The sequence below is a fragment of the Trichechus manatus genome, unplaced genomic scaffold (assembly GCF_000243295.1).
Source record: "Trichechus manatus latirostris isolate Lorelei unplaced genomic scaffold, TriManLat1.0 scaffold00097, whole genome shotgun sequence".
In the NCBI taxonomy this organism is placed as follows: domain Eukaryota; kingdom Metazoa; phylum Chordata; class Mammalia; order Sirenia; family Trichechidae; genus Trichechus; species Trichechus manatus.
In genome coordinates, this window is record NW_004444033.1 from 10103186 (window position 1) to 10126903 (window position 23718).

The 23718-nt window shown below is 42.4% G+C and overlaps 1 protein-coding gene across 1 annotated transcript in view; it reads left to right on the forward strand.

Annotated features, from left to right (window-relative positions):
* The window catches only part of NUP205 (nucleoporin 205), a 66774-nt gene that overhangs the window by 39648 nt on the left and 3408 nt on the right, over positions 1-23718 (forward strand). Inside the window, exons 25-40 of the mRNA XM_023737144.1 lie at positions 460-617; positions 1151-1231; positions 2203-2394; positions 3437-3704; positions 3791-3889; positions 4849-4997; positions 5994-6185; positions 6876-6997; positions 8578-8716; positions 10422-10548; positions 14623-14699; positions 16953-17081; positions 17275-17401; positions 20710-20876; positions 22488-22611; positions 23097-23225. Coding sequence (XP_023592912.1) covers positions 460-617; positions 1151-1231; positions 2203-2394; positions 3437-3704; positions 3791-3889; positions 4849-4997; positions 5994-6185; positions 6876-6997; positions 8578-8716; positions 10422-10548; positions 14623-14699; positions 16953-17081; positions 17275-17401; positions 20710-20876; positions 22488-22611; positions 23097-23225 — 2280 coding nt within the window. The remainder of the gene's footprint in view (positions 1-459; positions 618-1150; positions 1232-2202; positions 2395-3436; positions 3705-3790; positions 3890-4848; positions 4998-5993; positions 6186-6875; positions 6998-8577; positions 8717-10421; positions 10549-14622; positions 14700-16952; positions 17082-17274; positions 17402-20709; positions 20877-22487; positions 22612-23096; positions 23226-23718) is intronic.

A 23718-nucleotide genomic window follows, 5' to 3' on the forward strand; every position in this document is an offset into this window, starting at 1 on the left:
TTCTTGCTTCTAAGGAGCATTCTGGCTGTACTTCTTCCAAGATACATTTGTTCGTTCTTCTGACAGTCCATGGTATATGTAATATTCTTCACGAACTCCATAATTCGAAGCCATCAATTTGTGATACATTTCTTTTATAGACATATACATTAAATTGCCTTTAAAACTTCAAGGTAATTACTATACCTGGGTCTACAAATTCTCAACTGGTATAGAAAAGGTATATAAAGGATTGTCATTTTTATTTTTATTTTGTAACAAGGATGATAAGATGGGAAAAAAATTTTGCTAATAGATGCATTAGAAATGAAATCAAATTTGAACTTCAGCACAGTCTTCACTTCCTGGACTACTGCTTTGCTTGAACGTAGCACTATCGTGGAGAAAGAGCTGAGTGTGATGGCTTGCTCTTTTCCTCAGTGCCCCAAGTAAAGCTGAATTCTTTTCATTGTTTCCTAGTCCGTCGAAAAATTCTAAGTATTCTCGACTCAATTGACTTCAGCCAGGAGATCCCTGAGCCTTTGCAATTGGATTTCTTTGATCGGGCCCAGATTGAGCAAGTTATTGCTAATTGTGAACACAAGAATTTACGGGGACAGACAGTCTGCAATGTGAAGGTGAGGATTGGTTTAAAGTATCTGCAGTGTCAAGTGGTTCAGACTTCGAGTCACCAGAAAAAGAAAAAAAACAAAACAAAAACATAACCATACAGTTGCTTTTTGGGGTTGAGATATTGGTTACTACCGTATTGGACTGTGGTTTTCATTTTCAAACAGCCAGGAAAAAAAACTTAGTAGACCCCACTCACTTTACTTTCTTGAAAGGTTCCTGTCGTCTCCTCTGGGTGGTCATCCCACCCAGCCAGAACTGTGGAGGGATTTTAACTGTTTGATTATCTGTCTGGTAAATGGCAGTGGCCTCACCGGTAGGAAGAAGATGCCTAGGGTACTTGCACGAACTTACCTGCCACGGAGGCCTGGGCATAAGGGATGCTTACCATTTTTGATGGTACGCTGGACAGTGCCATCGTTAGATTATATATAAGGGTATGTGAGACCTTTCCCTCTAGAGCGTTTTATACCATTGCTAGGTGCTACTGCTCTACCAGTGTCTGAAATGATGCTGTTCTTCTCTTTTTCCAACTATATAGCTTCTTCACAGGGTTCTTGTAGCCGAAGTCAACGCCCTTCAGGGAATGGCAGCCATAGGTCAGAGACCCCTGCTAATGGAGGTAAGCCCTGCTGAGTGTGTATTAGCTCCAGCCTCTAACTACTTAAGTTACTTAAGTTACTGGCCAAAAGACAAAACAGGACACTGACTTGTAGTCTGTTAATTAGTGAGCTACTTAAAAGTTAATATTTAATGGAGTCTTTCACTTTTGACCTTATAATTTTTATAAACTGAAGTTAGTATCTGAAGTATACCAAAATAAATCAAGTTTCCTGCTAGGCTACTTAAGAATTTGTGTATTAGACTTCGTGTTCTCCCTGTCAAAGAGGGAGGAGAGGGTCACTTGTCATCCCAGGTGGGAAGTTATGGGTAATGTAGGTGGGAGAACCACATACATGAAAAGCCAACTGGCTGGACCAAAGCAGGAGGCAGAGGAAAAAAAAGACATGTCAGAGAGTTGCCATTGAACTTAGGTTTTAGACAATTCTAGTGCTTCAGGATATGGATAAGTAGTCCGTTGCAGGGAGCAAGAAGATGAGGTCAAAAAGCTCATCTCCACCCACACCATCTCCTGCCTTCCACCTACAAGCGCACACACATACACATGTACGTTCATACGTACTTAAAGCCTGATATATCATTTTTCATAGCCCAGGCCAATGATATAAGGGGCCCTGGTGGCACACTGGTTAAGCACTTGGCTGCTAACCAAAAGGTTGGTGGTTCGAACCGACCAGCTACCCCACAGGAGAAAGACGTGGCAGTCTGCTCCCTTAAATATTACATCCTTGGAAACCATGTGGGGCAGTTCTACTCTGTCCTGTCGGGTTGCTATGAATTGAAATCGACTCGATGGCAGCAGGTTGGCCATCGATGTAATGTGAAAAGTTATCTGTTGGCTGACGTGCGTGTGGTAGGTTCCACGGTATTCTATAGATATTTTCTGAGCATTAAACGTTGGAACCTGTCCATGATAGTGAGACGTTGTTTGCCTGTGTGCTAACCCCGTGGTTTCCATTTTCGCTGCTTTAGGAGATCAGCACCATTCTGCAGTATGTGGTGGGCAGAAACAAGCTGCTGCAGTGTCTTCATGCAAAGCGGCACGCACTGGAGTCATGGAGGCAGCTGGTGGAGATTATCCTGACAGCCTGTCCCCAGGACCTCATTCAGACAGAAGACCGGCAACTGATCATTCGTGACATCTTACAAGACGTGCATGATAAGGTGACGTACTTCCTGCATCATTTCATACCACTGAACAAACATTTAGATAGCATTTAAACAAATAGAGTGTGCCACCCTAATCTTTAAAAATTTTGATTAGGAGTAAAACAGAGTTGTGCAATGCCAATATTAAGACTTTTCTTGAGAACAAAAGCTAGATGGTGCCTGGCTAACTCTACCGACCATTCTGATCAGGGCCACAGTAGATGGACCCTGGTAGAATGGGAGAAAAACATGGAACAGAACTCGAATTCTTAAAAAGGTCCAAACTTACTGGGACAGTTAAGACAAGAGGACTCCCCGAGACTATTGCTCTGAGATACTCTTTAAACTTTGATCGAATCTATCCCCTGAGGTCACCTTGTAACAAAATAACATATTGGCACACAAAATAAAAGATACCTGTAAGTACGATGCTCCGTTAAAAAACATTAGACTGAAAGGTCAACAGTATTAGACCAACAATTAAAGCAAAGATGAGAAGATAAGAAGGCAAGGAAACTAGAGCACTGGAAACAGAACAACCAGAATGCAATTAAAGAGAATTTCGATCCATTGTGAAAAATGTAACTAATGTCACCGAGCAATTCGTATAGAAATTGTCAGATGGAAACCTAATTTGCTGTGTAAACTTTCACCGAAAACACAATGAAGTATTATTTTTTTTTTAAAAAAGACTTTACTTGAGAAAGGGATGAATATACAGTAATCCCTGTCAACCAGAGTGTGTATCAGAATTATCTAGGGAGATTTTAAAAATGGACGTGAATAGATCCCAACCCAAACCTACAGAGTGGGCATCTCTAGTGGTGGGGCCATTTAAATTAATTTCCAAAGAAACCTCCCTGGGGAATTCTGATAGCAATCCCTTCTGGCTAAGAACACCTGTTACCCAGCACCATATTTAAATTTCTTATATATATTAGCTTTTTTCCCTTGGATAGTACAGTCCCATTCTCATATTCTTACACTGGTTGAAAGAATTGTTAATGAATGTAGCTGAAAGCAGAGCCATAACTCTGATTTTTTTGTCTGCTCTAAGATACTGGATGACGAAGCAGCCCAAGAGTTGATGCCCGTGGTGGCAGGCGCGGTGTTCACCCTGACCGCCCACCTAAGCCAGGCCGTCCGCACAGAACAGAAGCAGCCGTTAGTCTCGGCACCCGGAGAGGCCCACTACGCTTTCATGCTTGATGGCTCTTTCACCTCGCCTCCTTCTGCAGAGAGCCCCATGGTGGGCTTTGCTTCGATTGGAGATTCTTCACTTCACATCATATTGAAGAAGCTGTTAGACTTCATTTTGAAGACAGGTTCTTTCATTTAAATTATAAATTACAATTTCTGTATTTGTTTTAACTTTAATTAAAAAGGTTTTCACCTTACTTCACCTCCCTAGGTGGTGGATTCCAGCGCGTGAGGACTCACCTGTATGGCTCCCTGCTTTATTACCTACAGATTGCCCAGAGACCAGATGAACCAGACACCTTAGAAGCAGGTAGATTCAGAGGGACTCCTGATCTCTTCTGTTTTTAGAGATTGGTGACTTTAAATTAAACAATCACTTCTCCATGTTTTGACTAAGTTCAACTGTAATGAATAAATCTTTAGATGACCTTTAAAGCATTTACTCTAACATCTAGGAAAAATGTTTAGTATTTTAAATTTATGGAAATGGTACGTGAGTACTGCAAACAAACCAACCAAGCGCTCAAAGAATCCTTTAGTTTTTTATACTGCCGTGACTCCTCCCTTGCCTCCAGTCCCCCTGAGCGATAGACTACGCGTCTCCTCCTGCTGTGATGCAGCACATCACAGCGTGTCTGGTTGGTTCTCCTGAAGGCTTTGGTATTCCCTACTACAGATGTAGCATTTATTGAAACGTTTTCCTTGTTGGTAGGCATTTAAATTGTTTCCAGTTTTTTACTATCACAAGCAATGCTGCATCAAATATTCGTTTATATGCCTGTGCAAGTATTTCTCCAGGATGCTTCATGGAGGAATTTCCATGTGAAGGAGTTTATACATTTTCATTTTAGTAGATTCTACCAAATAGCCTTCTTTACCTATTCAAACTTGCATCAATAGTACCATATTTTTACACAAATAATACACGTCTTCTGCATTTGTTTGTCGGCTGTGCCCTCCCCTGCTTTAGCATGGCACACTTATAAATACAGGGTCGGGGAGGAGGTGGCCCCGTAAACGCAGAAGGCTTGTTTTATTTGCGTAAAAATACGGTATACAGGTACTTTTTGCAGTAATGTGAGATTTTCTCTGGATAAATTCCCAGAAGTAGAATTTCTTGGTCCAAAGAAGCATATTTAAAATATTGATAAATGCTGTTCCCTAAACTGTAGTGAGCATTTTTAAATTACATATGACGGGTCATCCCTCAGTTACCAAACTGCTTTTTCATTGGCATGTTTTCAGTTTTTTCAATTTTAACCCTTTTAGCCAAGAAAACCATGTGGGAGAGGCTGACAGCCCCTGAAGATGTGTTTAGTAAGTTGCAGCGAGAAAACCTCGCCATCATTGAGAGCTATGGCGCTGCACTCATGGAGGTGGTGTGTCGGGACGCCTGCGACGGTCATGAGATCGGAAGGGTAGAGTATTGTGATGGAGCTTGGCTTTCCACTTACTGTGCTTTAAACTGAGTCAGCTTTGAAGGATGTTACTGAGAATTATTTTCTGCATTATATTGCAGTGAATTTGTGTATCCTCTTTGATTTGGGACTTGTGCTTTGTTTCATATGTTTTGTCTAATTCTGTTCAGAGTCTTCATTAGTTCAGAACTTTCCCATAGAATTATCTTTTTGCTAATTTTGAGGTTATTACACTGATAGAAGAAACGGAGATGGTGCTCACTGGATCTTTGGTGAAGGGATTGCTGGATAAATAGCCTCTATGCTGAGTATATCTTTCTCTGCCTACATGCTTTGTGAGAAGAATTTGCATTTTTATTTCTTTAAAATACTGTGGTGTACTGGTGGTCATGCAGTGAGAAGATAACTTCTTGCTAGTGGAAAATTACATCACATTTAAATCATGTTTCTGAAGAACTTGTAATGCAACAAGATTTTTAAAAATAGGGTAGAAAATAAACTATATAATAAACTCTCAATTACATTAAAAAAGAATTATTTTTATGCATAGAAAAAAGACCAGGAGGAGAGAGACCAAAATGGATTAACTATGTTTATCAGATTATTTTTTTTTTTACATACTTTTCCATGGTTTCTGCGTTTACGTGAAGGGCACGTAAAACTTTACAGTTAGAAAAAAATAACCTATTTTTAAAATTTCTTTTTTTTTTTTACAACAAATAATGTCTAGACTCTACTTAAATATATTTAATGCTGTTATTTTAATGTGCTAGATTTTGCTTCAGAAGTGTAACTTCTGAATTTATTAATAAATTGAGATTCTGGATGCATAGTTTTCAACTTCTCAAAAAAACAAAATAAGGCAATTTTATTTTAAGCACCCTTCACCTTCTTGTTAGACAGATTCACAGTGTTTCCACATAAAGGCAGTTGTTGTCATTGATTCGGGTTGCCCTTTCCGTGAAGTTTTGGGACTCTGGTGTGTTCTGCCTTCAGATGCTGGCCCTGGCTCTCCTTGACCGGATTGTCTCTGTGGAGAAGCAGCAGCAGTGGCTCCTGTATCTTTCCAACAGTGGCTATCTGAAGGTGCTCGTGGACAGCTTGGTGGAAGATGACCGCACTTTGCAGAGCTTACTCACTCCACAGCCTCCCCTTCTAAAAGCCCTTTATACCTACGAATCCAAAATGGTAAGGCGCTGTAGGCATTTGAAGTTAGAGCAACAGGTCACTTCCTCTTACAGCCAGTGACGTAGTAAAGAAAATTAATGTGCCACACATTTCAAATACTTCTTTCTGTCATATAAATTATAATCACATTGAAAGAGTTTTAAATTTGGGATATGTGGTAGAAATACATTTTCTGAGCGTGCCAAAGCTGGGTCAGTTGACCCTCGGCTGGTTGCTGCTGATGGCAGTCTGACACCCAGTGCTCGCTCGCTCTCTGTCTCTCAGGAGAGCAGGGAGCAAAGCTGTCCCCTCACAGCAAAATTCAGATGATATGAGTTGCCTATTGAACATAACAAGTATTTAGTAAACCCTTCCTGCGTCCCAGGCATGGTGCTCCGTACTGGAGTTACAGGTGGGAGTAAAACAGGCTCCCTGCCTTCCACAAGCCACGTGACAATGCAGAAACCGTGGTTTACTTGAGGACGTAGTTCACGCAAGGCACCGTGTGCAGGCACCAGATGTGCTGTAGCACTGAATCCTCATAAAAACTCCACAACAAGTGTGGTGTAGTGTGTCTTCTCTTAGCTAGCTCACAGTATCTCTTTAGTGGTGACTCAAAGATCGGAAATCTTTAAATGAGAGAGTCTCATTTTGATATAAGCTCTTGGCTGTGATTTCGGCACCAGTGACTTTCTGTGTGTAACTTCTCAGGCATTTCTCACCAGAGTGGCGAAGATACAGCAGGGCGCTTTGGAGCTCCTGAGGGCTGGGGTGATTGTGCGGCTTGCACAGTGCCAAGTTTATGACATGCGCCCGGAAACGGACCCTCAGGGGTAAGTGTCCACAGGGGCGATGATTCCTGAGGAAAACGGAAATTCTAAGCGTAATGTTGCCACTGGTTTATAATTCTGTTGGAGCAGTAGTTTTTTCTCTTGATGTTTTTCTTTTTTTTATAATACACTTCTGCCATTTGCTAGTAGGTAGAAGTTTGTTAATAAGGGGAAAAATGGATAGGGAACTAATGCTTTTCCTTTTAGAGCAGAAATATAAGGGGGAAATGGGAGAGAAATGGTGTCAGTAAACGTGTGTCTTCCCATCTGCATTTGTTCAGTAGAAGTGCATGCTTTCAGTTAAAGCAGTCTTTTAAAGTATTGTCGTGAAATTATGATTTGTTGTGGATTTCCTATTCCTGATGGCTTGAATAAGAGTTTCAGAGTTTGTACTTTTTTCTCTTTTTCTCAACTGCTTGCTACTTGGAAAGGTTCACATGAAATTCTTCTCAAGTGGAATTCTCAAGTTTCAAGCTGTTTAGCAGATTTCTCAGTTGTTTGAATATGGGTCTTTTTCTTCCCCCCGCATGGCTGCAGCTTTGTTCAACATATCCTCCTAGCAATAACTAACACTTAGGTCGATTATAGTAATTTTCTGCAAAGGATGCATTGCCAAATTGAGTGTTAGAGTTTTTCAGGCTTACCTACAGAACTTGTGCCACCAGAGGAAAGAAAATTTTTGGTATTTCTGTCTAGTTTTAAGTATGAGAATTATTATTTTCACCTTAGGTGAGTAAGGTCGAGTTAATCATACACCTCCATTCACGGAGCATCAGCCTCACTCATTGGTCCAAAGCTTCTCTCACTACAGTTATTCCTGTTCATTGCCACTCTGCTTTCATTCCCTTCTTAACCATTGTTTTGTTTAATATATAAATTGACAAAAATTTAAATATGAACATTTATAACAAATCATAGTTTATTAATACAATGTTCTGAGGCATAACCCTAAAGGTTAAGTGATATTACAACCTAATTTCTACCTTTTTTAAAAAAAAATCTTGTTTTATATAATGGACAGTGTAGATTCATTTTAGGCTTGAGTATAGGAGAGGGAAGTTTAGGGAAAATAAGTTTCATTTTCATCTATTTCTTACCCATAATCTCTATGGCCCAAGGGAAGATTCACAGTGGAATGAATCTCTGGGAAATTTCAAGCATTGTCTTTTCAAATTATGCAGGTTTTCTTTAATGAAATTTTCAAAATTCAAATAATTCCGTTTTTTCTAATGAAGCTGTAAGTTTAGGCAGAAGTACCTAATTTTAAACCAGTAGTGTATATATGGGCTGCCGAGTACATATGTTTATGTGTGGGCTGCTGAGTGCTCACGTATGTGTGGGCTGCAGAGTGCTCATGGATGTGTGGGCTGTGGAGTGCTCATGGATGTGTGGGCTGCGGAGTGCTCATGGATGTGTGGGCTGCGGAGTGCTCACGTGTGTGTGGGCTGCAGAGTACTCATGAGTAGCTGCATGTCTTCATCAGTGAGCTGTAATTTACCTGCCCGGTGGGTGGTAATGAACTGTTAAGGTACCCCGTAACTCTTGGAATGTTGCTCTTTCTTTGGTGATTGAAATGATTCAAGAATGTTTGGCATGAGAGACCCGCCGATGTTCATTCCCACCCCAGTGGATCGGTACCAGCAGATCCTCCTCCCCGCCCTCCAGCTGTGCCAGGTCATCCTCACGTCTAGTATGGCCCAGCACCTGCAGGCAGCAGGACAGGTAAGGCGTCCTTTGTTTAGAGATCCTCTAGTGGAAACTGCTGCTTTACGAATGCAGAAACCTTAGACCCAGAGAGCCGCAGTGAACTTAACTAACCTTACTGTTTGTACAGAGCTGGATGTAGAAACACCAAGGGTACAAACGTCCATTGAACTTTTCTCTGAAGGGAATTGGCCGGCTTTTGTACTCTTGTTGGAATGAAACACTGTAGCAAACGAATAGAATAGTGAGATGGGAAGCAAGAGATCTAACTTTGTTTTTGTGTAAGAGGAAGCAGTTATTGTTGATAGGAACTACGTAGTTGGCTGCTAAAATTTAATTCAATCAATATTTATTGAGAGAAGGCTATTACACTATGCTCAGCCTTGCAGAAAATGCAAAAGATAGATGATAATGCCACATTTATTTGTAATATTTAGAGAGTGAAATAATTTGAATAAGTGAATTTTCTAGTAACAAAAGTTTTATTTCGTTGCTTTTTAGTGAAACCTTAAAAAAATATACTGTGTGTTTCTTTGCTTCTTTAAACTAATAATGGATAGCTTAGCCTTTTGCTGATCAATTAGGCTCATCACTGTGAACCTGCAATCTTTTGTTGTATTGCTCTGTCACACTGCCATGCCCTCGGGAGCTATGTCCTCAGACACTTGGGTTTATGGTCATTTTGTCTGCTGTCCTTGCCACCAGCCCTCAGACTAATCTCACAGAGATAGAATGCTGCTGTTCCCAGCTTGCCACCTTACTTTGTATGCATCAGGGTAGGCGAGATCCTGCCCCTTTCATAGGTGGCCATTTAGGTCACTTCCTCAAACCGCGAGGGCTTTCCTTGTCTTCCTGTTCCTTGAGATTGAGATTAGTTAGTAGAACTGGGACATTGTGATAGAAAACATTGATTGTCTAATACCAGTCATGTATTGGCTGTAACCGAATCGCATGAGGAGCTTCTTGAAAAATCAAAAAAAAAAAAAAAATAAGTAAACACGTCACTGAGTCCCACGTCCAGAGATTATGGACTGAGGCCAGGAGTCTATTAAAAAAATAAAAGGGAGCCCAGTTGCTGAGTGATTCTCAGATTCTCGGCTTGGTTTGGCATAGTCTCCACCTCTAAGGCATTTTCATCTAGTGGAAGAGACGGTCATATGTGAAAATGATCACAGAATGCTCCGTGCTGGTACATTTTATAAAATGCCAACTTGGAAGGAGCAGGGTTTGGAGGGCAGGGTTTATAGCTGCTTTGTTTTTACCACATCAAAAGGAGAATTAAACAGACTTTTATGTAATTTTCCCTTTGCATAAAGCAACTTCTTGAATTTAGTAAGTCATTTTTATACTCACTCATTTTAAATTCTTGTTCTCATTCCTTTTGGACAAACAACAAAAGCAAACTGGAGTTAAAGAATAGTTTTCATCCAGTAGCCTCAAGTTATATTGTACTCTTCTACAATGTCCTTTAAATGTATTAATTTGTAAGCTTTGAAATAATCCTTAGCTTTGGTTTCTTTATGAATTTTAATTAAATATTTGTTTCTTGAAGAAATAAATTATGTCAGGGCAACATAATTGCTTGTCTCTTTTTCTTCGTTACATTGAATCACTTACTTCAGTGTTATTATGTTACTAAGGAGGTTAATTGGATGTTTGTAATCAAATTTTTTACTCTGTTCCACCTTTGTTTCTTCTGTTTCCCCCGTTTTCCATGGCTTAGGTGTTGCAGTTTCTCATTTCGCATTCCGACACCATCCAAGCAATTCTGCGCTGTCAGGATGTTAGTGCCAGGTCTTTGCAGGAGCTGGCTCTGCTGACTGGGATTATCAGCAAAGCAGCACTGCCTGGTGAGTTGGTTATGTTGAAACGACTGCTGGTAGTTCTTTACAGATTGACATACACTTAGCAAAAACCCAGACCCGTTGCCGTCGAGTCAATTCCAACTCCTAGCGACCCTGTAGGACAGAGTGGAACTTGCCCATAGGGTTTCCAAGGCTGTAATCTTTGTGGAAGCAGACTGCCACATCTTTCTTCCATGGAGCTGCTTCGGGGTTTGGACTGTGACCTTCCCGTTAGCAGCCGAATGCTTAACCGCTGCACCACCAGGGATACACTTACTAGAATAAGGTTTTTATTACTTTGTGGCTGTATATGATTTATTTGAAATCAGTGTTGCTAACAGAATTAACTGCTTGTATTTATAAGGATGATATATGGTCACTATAAAAATATTGAAATGTTCAAGGAAAAAATTAACAAACACTCAGAATCCCACTATCCAGAAATTACCAAATATTAACATCTATAACCCTTTCAAGACCCAATTATTTTCTGCTTTGAAGTTTTTGTTGATACTATGTGTTTTTATTAATGGGAGGATGCTGAGTCATTGAGTGTTGGTAGTAGTATGGTTTTTTTTTTCACGCCCCCTCCCGTAAGCCTACCCTTAGAGTCCAGAGGGGCATGCATTGTCCTACTGATTCTCCGCTCAGAGTCTCCCCACCCTGAATGTGTCCCAATTTTTTTTCCAAAATTTCTATTTTTCCTACCAGAAATGCACTCACCTCATACAACCCCCTGTAGAAACATTAATTTGTGGCACAGGCCCATTTTTTCAAACAGTTGTAAAGGCCCCAGCCCTGTGGCAGAGCGCAGGCTCAGTGAGAAAGCAGCTTCCCAGGGAACCTGAGAGCTGGAAGAAGTGGGTGGGCAACCATCTATCCACCAGTCATGGAAAGGTGTAAGCAGCTTTTCAAACATTGCAGTATGAATAGGTACGTATGAGAGAGAAGTAACTTTGTGAGAATGAGATTACCGTTTGCAGGCTGTTTTCAAAATTAAATGTTTAATTTTGCATAAATTTATAATAGATTAAAAAATCTAATTGAGGAGAAACTGAAGGAATTGCTGAGTTCCAGATGTCTCCTCACTACAAGAGTACAAGAGATACGAGTCCCTAAAAGATCACTATGATTGAGAAGGAGGATCATGAAAACACTTAAGATGTTTTGGTTGTTAAGAAGGGTTTTTTTTTTTTAAATTTAGTTTTTTCACTACACGTAAATTTTAAGTGTTGTTGTTAGGTGCCGTCGAGTCGGTTCCCACTCATAGTGATGCTAGGTACAACAGAACGAAACATTGCCCGGCCCTGCACCATCCTCACAATTGTTGTTATGCTTGAGCCCATTGTTGCAGCCCTTGTGTCAGTCCATCTTGTTGAGGGTCTTCCTCTTTTTCTTTGACCCTCTACTTCACCAAGCATGATGTTCTTCTCCAGGGACTGGTCCCTCTTGATAACATGTCCAAAGTATGTGAGACAAAGTCTTGCCATCCTTGCTTCTAAGGAGCGTTCTGGCAAAGTTTAGGTAGCACCAATAACTTATCTGGTGTGAGCGGTGAAGTGATGAGTTCTTTTACATTTCCTCTTTCACCTTCAGATTATGTTGCTTGTTTTTACTTTGTCAGATTTTATAACATTTACATGCAGTCTTGCAACCGTAGTTCCTCAGCTACCTAGTTTTAGTTGTGTATTTCCATGAATTCACTGCAGAAAAAACACCATTTTTTCCCCCATGGCTTCACCGTTCCTGAGTTCTTTCTCTTGATTTATCTCTTGGTATTTTTAGTTTGTATTGAGGTTCCCCTCCCCAAGAAAAATGCATATATTCCCTGCATTCACTAATGTTTAAGAATTTCTAAAGTTTGCCCTGATTCATGAGTGAAATCATGGCAGAACATGATTTTCTTTCCTTTAGAACTTGTAATATCAGTGACAATAGTTTACACTTGCTAAGCATTTATGTGCTAGGCACAGTTTTAGTATTTAACATGTTAATTTATTTCTTTTTCACAACAGTCTTAGGAGGTAGGAATTATTATTATCCCCATTTTACAGATGAGGAAGCTGAGGCACAGTGACTTGTTCAGAGTTACATGGATAGTACTGGTGGCACAGAGGGCCGGGCAGTCTGGCTTCTGAGCCTGTGCACTTCACCACTAGGTAATGTCGTTGTTAGGTGCCATCGAGTCAGCTCAGACTCATGGTGACCCCTGTGTATAACAGAATGAAACGTAGCCCGGTCCTGTGCCATCCTCACAGTCTTTGCTATGTTTGACTCCGTTGTTGCAGCCAATATGTCAATCCATCTTGTTAAGGGTCGTCTTCTTTTTCGCTGACCCTCTGCTTTAACAAGCATGATGTCCTCCAGGGACTGATCCCTCCTGATAACATGTCCAAAGTGAGCGAGACATTTTTACGTTGTTGTGGAGAGGTCTGAGGCCAACCCTGGTCTCACCTCACCACCCCCAGTGGTTTTTCTTGCCTGAGCCCTTTGGGCTAGGAGAGTTTAGCAGGGCTGAGAGCAGTGCCAACTGAGGTACTTGGAGCCTGAGCTCTTTCTGAGGAGATCCCAGGGTCTGCTGCAGGGCAGATTTCAGTATGCTAAGAGCGAAGTTACTTGTGGGCGCAGGGTCCAGAGGAGGTGGAGCGGGCTGGGTCTAGCCAAGTGGTGCAGCACAGGTGAGCCAGACAAGCCAGCATGTGCTGGGTCGGGTGAGGATTTCTGTAGGCTGGCGTTGAGGTCACCTGCCGGGATAACCTAAAACGAAGGAAAGGACAGGATTCTGGGTTGCATGCTATGGAGTGTGTGCTTGGAAGTGAGTCAGAAATGAATGAAAGGGATTGTGAAAACAGGTAGGAAGTTAGGGTGACTGGGACAGGCTCCAGTGGGTTCCCTCCACTGTGACTTCGTGGAACAAAGAAACAGCCCAATGGTGAGAAGGACCTAGGGGCTTGCCCTGAGGGGAGTGCTCGGAGTGAAACCTGTATATCTGATAGAACCAAGGCCTCCTCTGGTCTCCGTGCCAGCAGGGTCAGTTGTTCTCACTGGAGTACAGTTTCTCAAGCCTGGGAGACCAGCCTGCTCGGGCTTTTCCTTTAGTTCCAGATCTAGGCTGGAGGATAGCCTCCGTCCAGGGCACAGTGGAGGGATCAGGGTGAGGAAGAAGCCCCTGGAAATGCTAGCTGCTTCTTAGTGCCTCTGCTCAGAAAAGGCACACTGTCACCAGCTGTAATGCCCCACTGGACAGAGCAAGGCACTTGGTCAAGCCCAGTGTCAATGGCTCAGGGAAGGAGATGTCAATGGCTCAGGGAAGGAGATGGCAACGGTGGGTGTATGATGCACGTCCACGACTGCGAGTGAGAACGGGGAGTGATAATCACATCTACAGCATCCACTGTGTGCCGGGCATGGTGTTTACTTCTGTGTTCCTATCAAATAAGACGTGGTCCCTTCCCTTGAGGATCCTACAGGGTAACGGTTGTGTGTCCTGTGTGACCTTGGGCAAGTCATTTCACCTCTCAGTAGAAATGAAGGGAGTCGTGTTACTATAATAAGAGGTTGATCAGCCCGACTTCGGAATTTAGTAATGGCTCCAAACTGAGAAGCCGAATGGAAATTTTTTTCTGGCAAACTGTAGTTTGTCTAAGGGGAGAAATCAAATGATGCAATACCTAGAGAACTTAAAAGAAAAAAATTAATTTCCTTCTTAGTGTTTTATATCGTAAACTCTTCCATGAGAAAGTAATTTATTGCTGTGTTTAGAAAGTTTTAGCCTTTATGCTTATAAATAAAAATAAGAAGACTTTCAAGAAAGTTTTCTTGAAAACTTAAAAAAAATTTTCTAAAATCATTAATTCAGTCTAGTCTTTAGGTTACATATGAATGAACACGTGTGGGTATTAACATCCGTAAAGGCACTTACATTCATTTTAAGATCCTATTTCTCAAAACTCCCCCATCAAAGGGTCTGCCTGTTCGTTATATGAAAAACATTAAATCTTAGGACTGCTTTTCCTAGTTTTCAATGCTTTTATTTTGTTGATTATAAAACTAAATTTAAAAGCATTCTAAATTTTACAGGTATATTAAGTGAACTTGATGTTGATGTAAATGAAGGATCTCTAATGGAGCTACAGGGGCATATTGGACGATTCCAGGTAACCGATTCTACTTCTTTAAGTAGCAGCTTTGGTCTGACTTATCACCTTTCTTTAGGAAATGTTTTTTATGCCAGTACATCTCAGAGATATGTGTATAACGTTTTAAAAAAGTAGGATTGCATCATCTATATATAGATATATACATATTAGATATATCTGTATCTGTTCTGTAATCTTTACGTTCCCTCAATATATTCTGAACATCTTGTATTTAATATAGATGAATATCACTTTTTAAAATATGGTTTTAATTTTTGTCATGATGCTCTACATGTTTGTCGTCTAGAGTCAAGTATTTCTATAAGGCTTGTTACAAGGTACAACAGTCCTCTGGCCTATCCCCGCCTTTCTGCTTCTCAGACTTGGGCAACCTCTTCCAAGGGTTTTCATGGATTCTTTGCTGTCTCTAAACATCATGTTCATATTGCTCCTTCTTGATTTTCCAGTTGTGGCAGTTATCTATTGACTTTCCACAAGGAGGATGAGAAAGTGGGTCTCTTTACTTCTTTTCCATCATACAATATGTACACTTTCCATACCTCCCTACCGAAATTCTCAATATAATTATATCATAATCTTGGTTAGCATAATCTTTAGTGTTACATTACATTGACTATGTAAATATCCTTTTTGATTAAGCCATGAACTATGCTGTTACTTTTCCGTGCAACATTTTGTTTTCATTGGAGTTAATAATTGTTTCTTTTTTGATTGACTTTTTATGTACTTACTACTAATTTATCCACAAACTCTCGTCCAGTTGTGTAATCTCACTCCAGTACATTCAAATGCATTAAGTAATTTAGTAATTAGATCTCACGCCCTTTCTCGGGGCCTTCTAGCCTGCTTTGATCTGGACATCTTCAGTTTTTATTGGCTGCAGAGTAATTATATACTACAATGTTTTTTCCTTTTTTTTTTTTTTAAATAAAATAATGTTCTTTTTATGAATATTTTTTCCAGTTTTCAGAAGAAGATTGCAGCTAACAGCATTTTTGTGCACATGCTTTTAAACTAATGCTTAAATAACATAAATGGCATCACTGGGTCCAAGGGTGCCACCTGGTGCGTTTTGAGTCATGCTGTCAGCAGCTCGCCAACAAGACCCAAACGCCCTGAGCTTTTTTGGCCTTTTAACTTTTTTTACTGGAGCGATAAAAGGACCTTTTTGGTGGATCTTTCATAAGGTGAATTCTGGAAATCTTTGCATCTTTTATCTGTAAGATAGCAAGCAAACACACAGAAGTTTTACAAATAAATATAACTGTTTTGGCAAAATAGGTTTACATTATAGTCTCCTTGACATATTTTGCTTTATCCTAACTTATTACTTAAGCTGACATCATTAAGATTTTATATATATACATACACACACAGACACATGGTGTTAGCAGTTCTTAACATACGTGTTTTTGTTACACACTTACGTACAGAACACTGTGCTAAGTACTTCAAGTACGGCGTTTCAGGTAATCTCGGCAGCAGCCTTATAAGACAGAACTTGTTATCACCACTTCAGAAATATGAACATAGAGGCTTGGGCAAGTTAAGTAACTTGTCCTGGCACAGAGCAAAAAGTCATGTCCCTGTTACTGGACCTGAAACCCACGTGCTACCCACTGGATATGCGAGCAGTTTGAAAATCTCTCCTTTCCCTTTGAGACCCAGAGGGGCAATTGTGCTCTCAGGTGAAAAGCACCGCGTTTCAAGCTGGTGACATTGCGTTGGTGTTTTATCTGCCAAGGCTACCTGTATGTTCCCAGTCCTTTGCTGGCGTCCCCAGAGCAGCCGCAGGAGTAAGAGCCTTTGCATTTGTCCTTCAGTAGACAAACTCGTCACGGGCATGCTGGTTACAGGTCTTCCACTTGCCCTCTTATTTTGCTTATCATTGTTTATCAGCTGTGATTGGTTGAATGAGCGTGTACCAAGGAATTATTAAATTTTTGTTTGTTTGTTTGATGCAGAAAATTCTTTGGCGAACATTTATATTTGGGATTAATTGCTAAAAATCGGTTTTAATGTTTAATGTTTTAATGTTTAATGATTTGACTGCCCATCAGATACATTTGCAAACAAATGAACTTTAATAATGCCGACTTTAGTTGGCTTAGTTGAGAGTAGAAATCAGATGCTTTAAAGACTGATTTCCCCCCCTATTGAGGTTTTCTTTGTTTAGCTCCCTCGAGAAAGAGAGGTCACTAATTTTAAACATTCAGCTAGAAATCAGGAAAATATCTTTTTCTTTCTTAGCGTCAGTGCTTAGGGCTACTCAGTCGCTTTGGTGGCTCTGACAGACTGCGTCAGTTTAAATTTCAAGATGACGGCGTGGAAGGAGATAGAGTGAGCAAGAAAGATGAGATCGAACTGGCTATGCAGCAGGTACTGGGGTCGGAACTGTGGGCTCTTCTGTAAGATTTTTATACTTTTGGCAATATTTAATTTAAAAAATTACTTAACAGATGGGAGTAATTTTAGAAATTCCATTATAAAGTTATTTTCCTTCAAATTTGGGTTTCCGTGATATTGGGGCATTTTGGGGGCTGATATTTCTACTGCTGTTCTTCTGTTGTAGATTTGTGCTAATGTCATGGAATATTGCCAGTCACTCATGCTGCAGAGTCCCCCCACCTTTCAGCACGCCGTGTGTCTCTTCACCCCCAGCCTTTCCGAAACCATGAACAGAGATGGACCCCGGCAAGGTGAGCCTCGTTCCTTCTTTCTGCATTTAGCAACTACGTTGCTGTGATTACGGCTGGGCTCCCATTGGCTTCAGTAAGGAGCAGTGTTTTTTGTTTTTTAAATGAGTAATTAATGGGAATTTTTAAAAAAGGTTTTTTTGAGAAGGAGTGGTATGGAACTTCTGTTGTCAGACCTGCCTGTAACTCTGGAGAACGTGGGAGAACAGGGAAAGTCAAGATTTTCTGAGGCTAAATCTGGAGGAGCCGTGTGGAGAGAGTGTGGTTTTGAGTAGTAGTACTTGAGACCCATAAGAAAGGACCCAGGATTGGAGAGTAAGTTAGCTAGGTGAAAAATTCAAAAATACAACCGATAGTGTATGCTAGATCCTGTTAAGCTAAATTCATTGTCTAAATTGGATTTTGTGTTATAGCTCCACACTTCTGTAGCAAGGCAAAGCTTATATACTGAGCAGGCTAACTTAGCCTGTGACCCGAATGACCCCTGTGGCTCAAGAAATGGAAAAAGGTCATCGTCATTGTCACTTGACCAAATGATTGAGAATCCAACCACAAAGAAGAGTAGTCTTCTTATGACTTCTTTTCGTTCAGAAAAGTAGTCTTATCACGTGGCAGTAGCTTTTCACCTGATCTCTCCTCTCTCTGTCTGGCAGCTTTGAAATGAACATAAACCTGTTTGTTTATCTGTTGGTCTGTAGCTGGACAGAGACCTCTGTCTGTGCCTTCAAAGGACAATCCTTTTCTTCCCCCTCGAATCCAACCTTTTAAAACAAATTTAACCCGAACATAAGATGTGCATGCAAAAATATAATTTTGTCATTTATTCCTCACAAACAATCATATGCTAAGAATGTGTCCACTGGTAATAAAATTCCATTTAGTTTCTTCTCATTTGGAGTCAGTCTTTTGCATACCATTTCATTGTTTGGTCTTTAATATTTAGAGACAAACTTCATGAAGCCTCATAAAATGAGCTTTATTTTACCTCAGACTTTTTTCAGGGTTCATAACCATGGTTTTTCCTGCCAATTCTAGACGCATGTGTGGATAGGTGTGTGGTAGGGTTGAGAACACCTAGTTACAAGGAGGCACCATAGCATGATGGTTCAGAACACAGACTGGTGACGAACTGCCGATGCTTGAACCCCAGTTTTACTAGTAACTTTTGGTGTTTGTTCAGAAAAGTTACTTATCCTTTACGTGCGTTGGCTTCCTCTGCTGTAAAATGGAAGTAATAATAAGTCCTACCCTACGGAGTTATTGTAGGGATTAAATAAATGAGTTAATACACCCACTCCTCACTTATTGAAGTGGTTAGGTTCCAAAAACCAGGTCGTTGTGTGAAAATTGGTGTTATGGGAGAGTCGCCCTGCTCCCCTGGTGGTCTCGGGATGCCTTCCTCACCACTGCGGAGCCCTCGGAGGTTGGGAGTGGTGGTGGTGGTGGGTTGCCCACTACCTCCAGAGCAGCAGGGGCCCACCATCACCTGGCTGAGCTCCAGGCCTCTGCACAACCCGCCTGCCTCCTCCACGTTCCCATTCTGCCTGCCTGGAGACAGGCCTGTATAGCTGGTGGCTCCCGGGCTTGCAGGCAGATGAGGCCCGGCCACCTGGGCATGGTGGAGGTGGCAGAGAGGCCTGTTTGGAAGAGGAGACTTCCAAGTCCCCCGCCCAACAGTCCCGGCTCCTGCCTGTCCCTGCGCTTACTGCTGACCCAGCCCTGCCTGGCTCCTCTGCCCCACCCAGGTAATGCGACCCGCCAGCAGCCTGCGCAGCCTTGCTCCCTCTCACAAACCTTGCCCTCCTCCTCCTCCTCCTCCCCTTCTTGCCTTGGCTCCTCATTAATGTGCAAAATAGTCAGATAGTAGATTTTTTACTGTTGTCATAAATGCAAAATGTTGGATAACGAGCTAGTTGGTAAGTGAGGAGTAGGCCTATAATACGTAAAGTGCTTAGAACAGTGCCTGACACTTAGCATTACAGAAGCGTTAGCTATGGTTATTTTCCATTATTGTTATTGTACTGTTATTATTTAGCATGTTCATTATCACTTGTGATCCAAGGGCCCTTTTCTCTGTATAACACTTCTACTTCCTAGACCTTATGGTCTTTCCTGTAGAATTTGTTTCTGTGGTCCAGTGTCTCCTGAGCCTTCCTCATCCGATCTCTAAGTCAGGGGCCTCTGAGGGCGGTAATATTTTCCAGACCTGAGCAGCTTTGAGTGGTGAGAACTCTGAAAGGCTTTTAGTCCTCCCAGTATTAGCTTATCCTGTGTATGGCTGTCTTCCTACCAGGGTAGAGAGCTCACAGGTGCTACCTGGGGACCAGGGCACCTCCTTTCCCTGGGAGAGAACTCTTAATAAGCTCTATTGTAAAAACTGTCTCATTTTCACTAAAGACTGGAAAAGAGACCTGGAAAGTCACACATGTGTGGGATAGCCTGGTCGGTGGCCACATCACTCATCAGGGACTGCCCTTTCTCTTCTCTGCAGGGAGATCTAGTAGCTCTGAGTTTGGGGCAGAGTTCAGGGGAGACAGTAGTGAAGGAGGCAGCCGCAGGTCTCCCTGCAGTATTCATGGCGGTCTGGCCGTTAGACCAAATGGAACCTGAAATTGCCAACGGATCTGTCAAGAAGCCCCTTGGTCATTAGAGGGGATTACTAATCGCACCACACACACTATCTCTAGGCTGGCGTTGTTACTGCAAACAACGTTTATGACATCCTGCTGCTCCTTTGCACCGTCATCCCAAGGTAGTCGGATGCAGGGAAAGACTGTAGAAGGAAATCATGCTGTTTTGCTAGCTAACTGGACACGTTAAAGTTTAAATCCAGTTCTGTTTCTTGAATATTTGAGTTAGTGTTCTCCTTGTGTCTTTGGAAGAATTACTGTGAGCCAGCAGTGCAGTAACCAGGGGGATGCAGCCTGGGAATGAAGCTGTAGAACTAGAACCGTGGGGTAAGGTAGGGGGGCTCACCTGGGCTAAGAAACCACCAGACATTGTGTATAGATGTAGTTTGTGTGTGCACGTTTGTGGGTGGGGGCACCAGGAAAGGGTAAGCTCTCTTGGTGTCTATTAGCCACATGTCCTTTTCTCTCAAGGTCTCCAGCCTTGTGTCCGCACCTGATTACAGTAACTCCTAACCACTCTTTTGAACTATCAATGATGTTTAGAAGTAGACTTGGCTTGGTTTTAATGATAGCTTACATGCTCTTAAGTTCCTGAGTGCCCCGTATTTTAAAGCAGGTCATTTGAAAGTCATATAAAACGATTGTAAGCACAACATTGTTTTATGTCATCAACTCTATTAGATGTCCAAGCTCCGGTGGTTCCCTATTGGCGCCTGCCTGGTTTGGGCATTATTGTCTACCTGCTGAAGCAGAGCGCCAGCGATTTCTTCAGTTATTACGACAGTCATCGGCGGAGTGTCAACAAGCTGCAGAATGTAGAGCAGCTCCCCCCAGACGAGATCAAAGAGGTACGACTCTTAACAGTGACCTGCGGAGACGTTTGCGAAAGCATGACGTACGAGCAAGGGCCAGAGTGCTGCCTCAGACGTGTGAGTGAAGATGGTGTGTGCAGTGTGACTGGAAGAGTTTGCACGGCTCTCTTGGTGCCTTGGAGAAGGGCCCCATGCTCTAACGCCACACCTAGGAGTGTAGAACTTCTTTGATGGAAAAACGGTGCAGGGGCACGTGTTCTAGAAAACCACTTGCCACCCAGTAGGGAGGCAACAGGCCTTTGAGAAATGAGTTTTAATATTGTATACTATAAAATCTAAAAAAAAATACGAGATTTTTTTCTTTAATCTGAGCATATGCTTATGCTTTAAACTTAGATTTCTGTGGTAGATCCTATTTCAGTAGATTGCTCTGTGCTTTCAGTATCTCCAATATCTGTCCAGTGAATTTTTCAAATAAATGGGATGGCATATCGCCTTGACTGCCTTCCCTCGGTGACCAAGAATCGTTCCCTTGTATTTATTGTAGCTAAGATGCTCAGTTACGAGGCTTGTTCCCCTAGGTGGCCTGTCTTCTTTGCCACCCGGCACAGCTGAACCTCAGAGGCACCATGTGGCCCCTTGCCAAGGCAGTGCTGAAGCCCCGTGGTGCCCTGTGGCAACCTGGATGTTGAGCTGTTTTGCCAGTCCTGGTTCCCACCATGTCTCCTAAATGACTCACGTCACTCTTAGGAGTAGGCAAAGCCCTCTGCTTCTTCCCACTCTTCTGAGAATCACAGGGAGCATTTATTGAGAGCTTACAATATGCGGGGCCAGAACTGTGTGCTCTACCTGACTTACATGGGGCAGATATTGATGCTACTCCCACTTCTCTGGTGAGGAAACTGAGGCACAGAAGGCTGACTTAACTGAGCACCTGGCTACTAAGTATAAGATGAGGTAGGAGTTGTTGACTGGGTTCAGGTAACCCCCTGGATTTGCGTAACTGCAGTTTTCCATCTGCCAGTCCTTCCTCCTACTGGGTAGCTCATTGGCCATTTGCTAGAAGTGTGCTAGTTCTTGCAAGAGGGACGGTGTCATAATAATAAAGTCTGTGGTAGTCCCCCACCCACTTCAGTAAGCTGCTGTCAAACCCAATGTCGGAACGTTAAACTGAGCCTTTAGGCTTCTCAGTGCCGGATTGAGAGGTGAGTAGGGGAGGTTCTGGTTGACTGTTCATATTTTGTTACGCTCTGGAACTCTACGCTCTCTCCAGAAGATACCAGACAGCCCCTACAGAAATTCTTCACGGCGTTGTTACACCTACTGCTTGAAAAGTGATTTTGTTTTGTTTAATTTGACGGGAAGCTCAGGGTTCGTGGGTATGTCAGCAGACTGGAAATGACTGTTTCAGGGACATGGCTTTCAAAGGCAGCAGATGAACGTTCGTTTGTGAATTCGTCCACTTCCTTGGCTGGCACGTTTCTCCTCCTATTGCTGGCGTCTTACCTAGATCACCAGCTCTTGTCTGCAAGATGCCTGACTTCATTCGGGTGGTTCTCACAGTGCTGTCCCAGCGACCTGCTCCTAGTAGGTTTTCAGGATACAGTCTGCACCATTTGTAACAGTGCCTTTGTTTCTTTCTCTTAGTTGTGCCAGTCTGTGATGCCTGCTGGAGTTGATAAAATCTCTACCGCCCAGAAGTATGTTCTAGCAAGACGGCGTTTGGTGAAGTTGATCAACAACCGCGCTAAACTGCTTTCTCTGTGTTCCTGTATCCTTAATGAGCTCAGAGTCAGGCTCGAATGGTGACCGTTCAGAGGGTCTTCAGATGTAGAACCTGTTTACTTATTCTCGCATTATCTGGGTACCAAAACCATATTGAAAGGGCACGAAATTACTGTTAGTTTTGTTTTGTTTTTTCACAGTAAAAGCCTTATATATTTCCAAACTGAAAATGTTTTTTGTACCTTTTAGAGTAGCTAGTAACACTGGTGATATATATAGACACTTTGTGGGCAGGAGATGAGGGCTCTGGAGGCTGGTGGCACCCTGCCCCGCTGGGCCCGTCGTCCCCACCCCTTCCGCAGCAGCCTGGCTGCTCTCTGCGCAGCACCTACAGTGGAGCGCCCCCTGCCTGTCAGATGGAGGCCGCGTGTACGGCACCAGCTGCTGCGATCTCCTTTTTTCCTTCCTCGAAAACGTTTCTTTAAAAAAATGTGATAGATTGTTTTCTTTAACCTGAGCTCTCATACGCAGTTATCATAGAGACCTGCCTGTTCATCTTCTGGCGCCACCTGGAGTACTACCTGCTGCATTGCACGCCCACTGATTCTCAGGATTCTCTGTTTGCCTCCAGAGCCTTATTGAAAAGCAGACGGCTACAAGGTGAAACGTGATTCTGAAAAATGGCAAAACACTAGTACCAGTAGGTTTTAGTGCTTTGAAAAACTCATTAAGTTTTTATTTACTTTTTATGTTTCCAGGTTACTAAGAGTGGACTGGGTAATCCAGATCTACTTACTTTCTAAACGTAGCTATTGTTTGTTTTAGCTTCAATCCCTGGGAAATTGTACAGAGCATGAGTCTCCTCGAGGCTGTTCATCAGCTTCTCCAGTGAAGGGGTGACCCAGTCCAGAGTCCCTTGGTCACACTTGCTCTTACAGGAGAATGGCATGGGTCAGCCTCGGCTGGGGTTCCAGGGCTGGAGCGAGCCCGTGTGACTGACGAGGGTCAGCTTCGGCCAGGGTTCTCACTGCCGGAGTGAGCCTGTGTGACTGACGAGGGTCAGCTTCGGCCAGGGTTCTCACTGCCGGAGTGAGCCTGTGTGACTGACGAGGGTCAGCTTCGGCCAGGGTACCATGGCTGGAGCGAGCCCGTG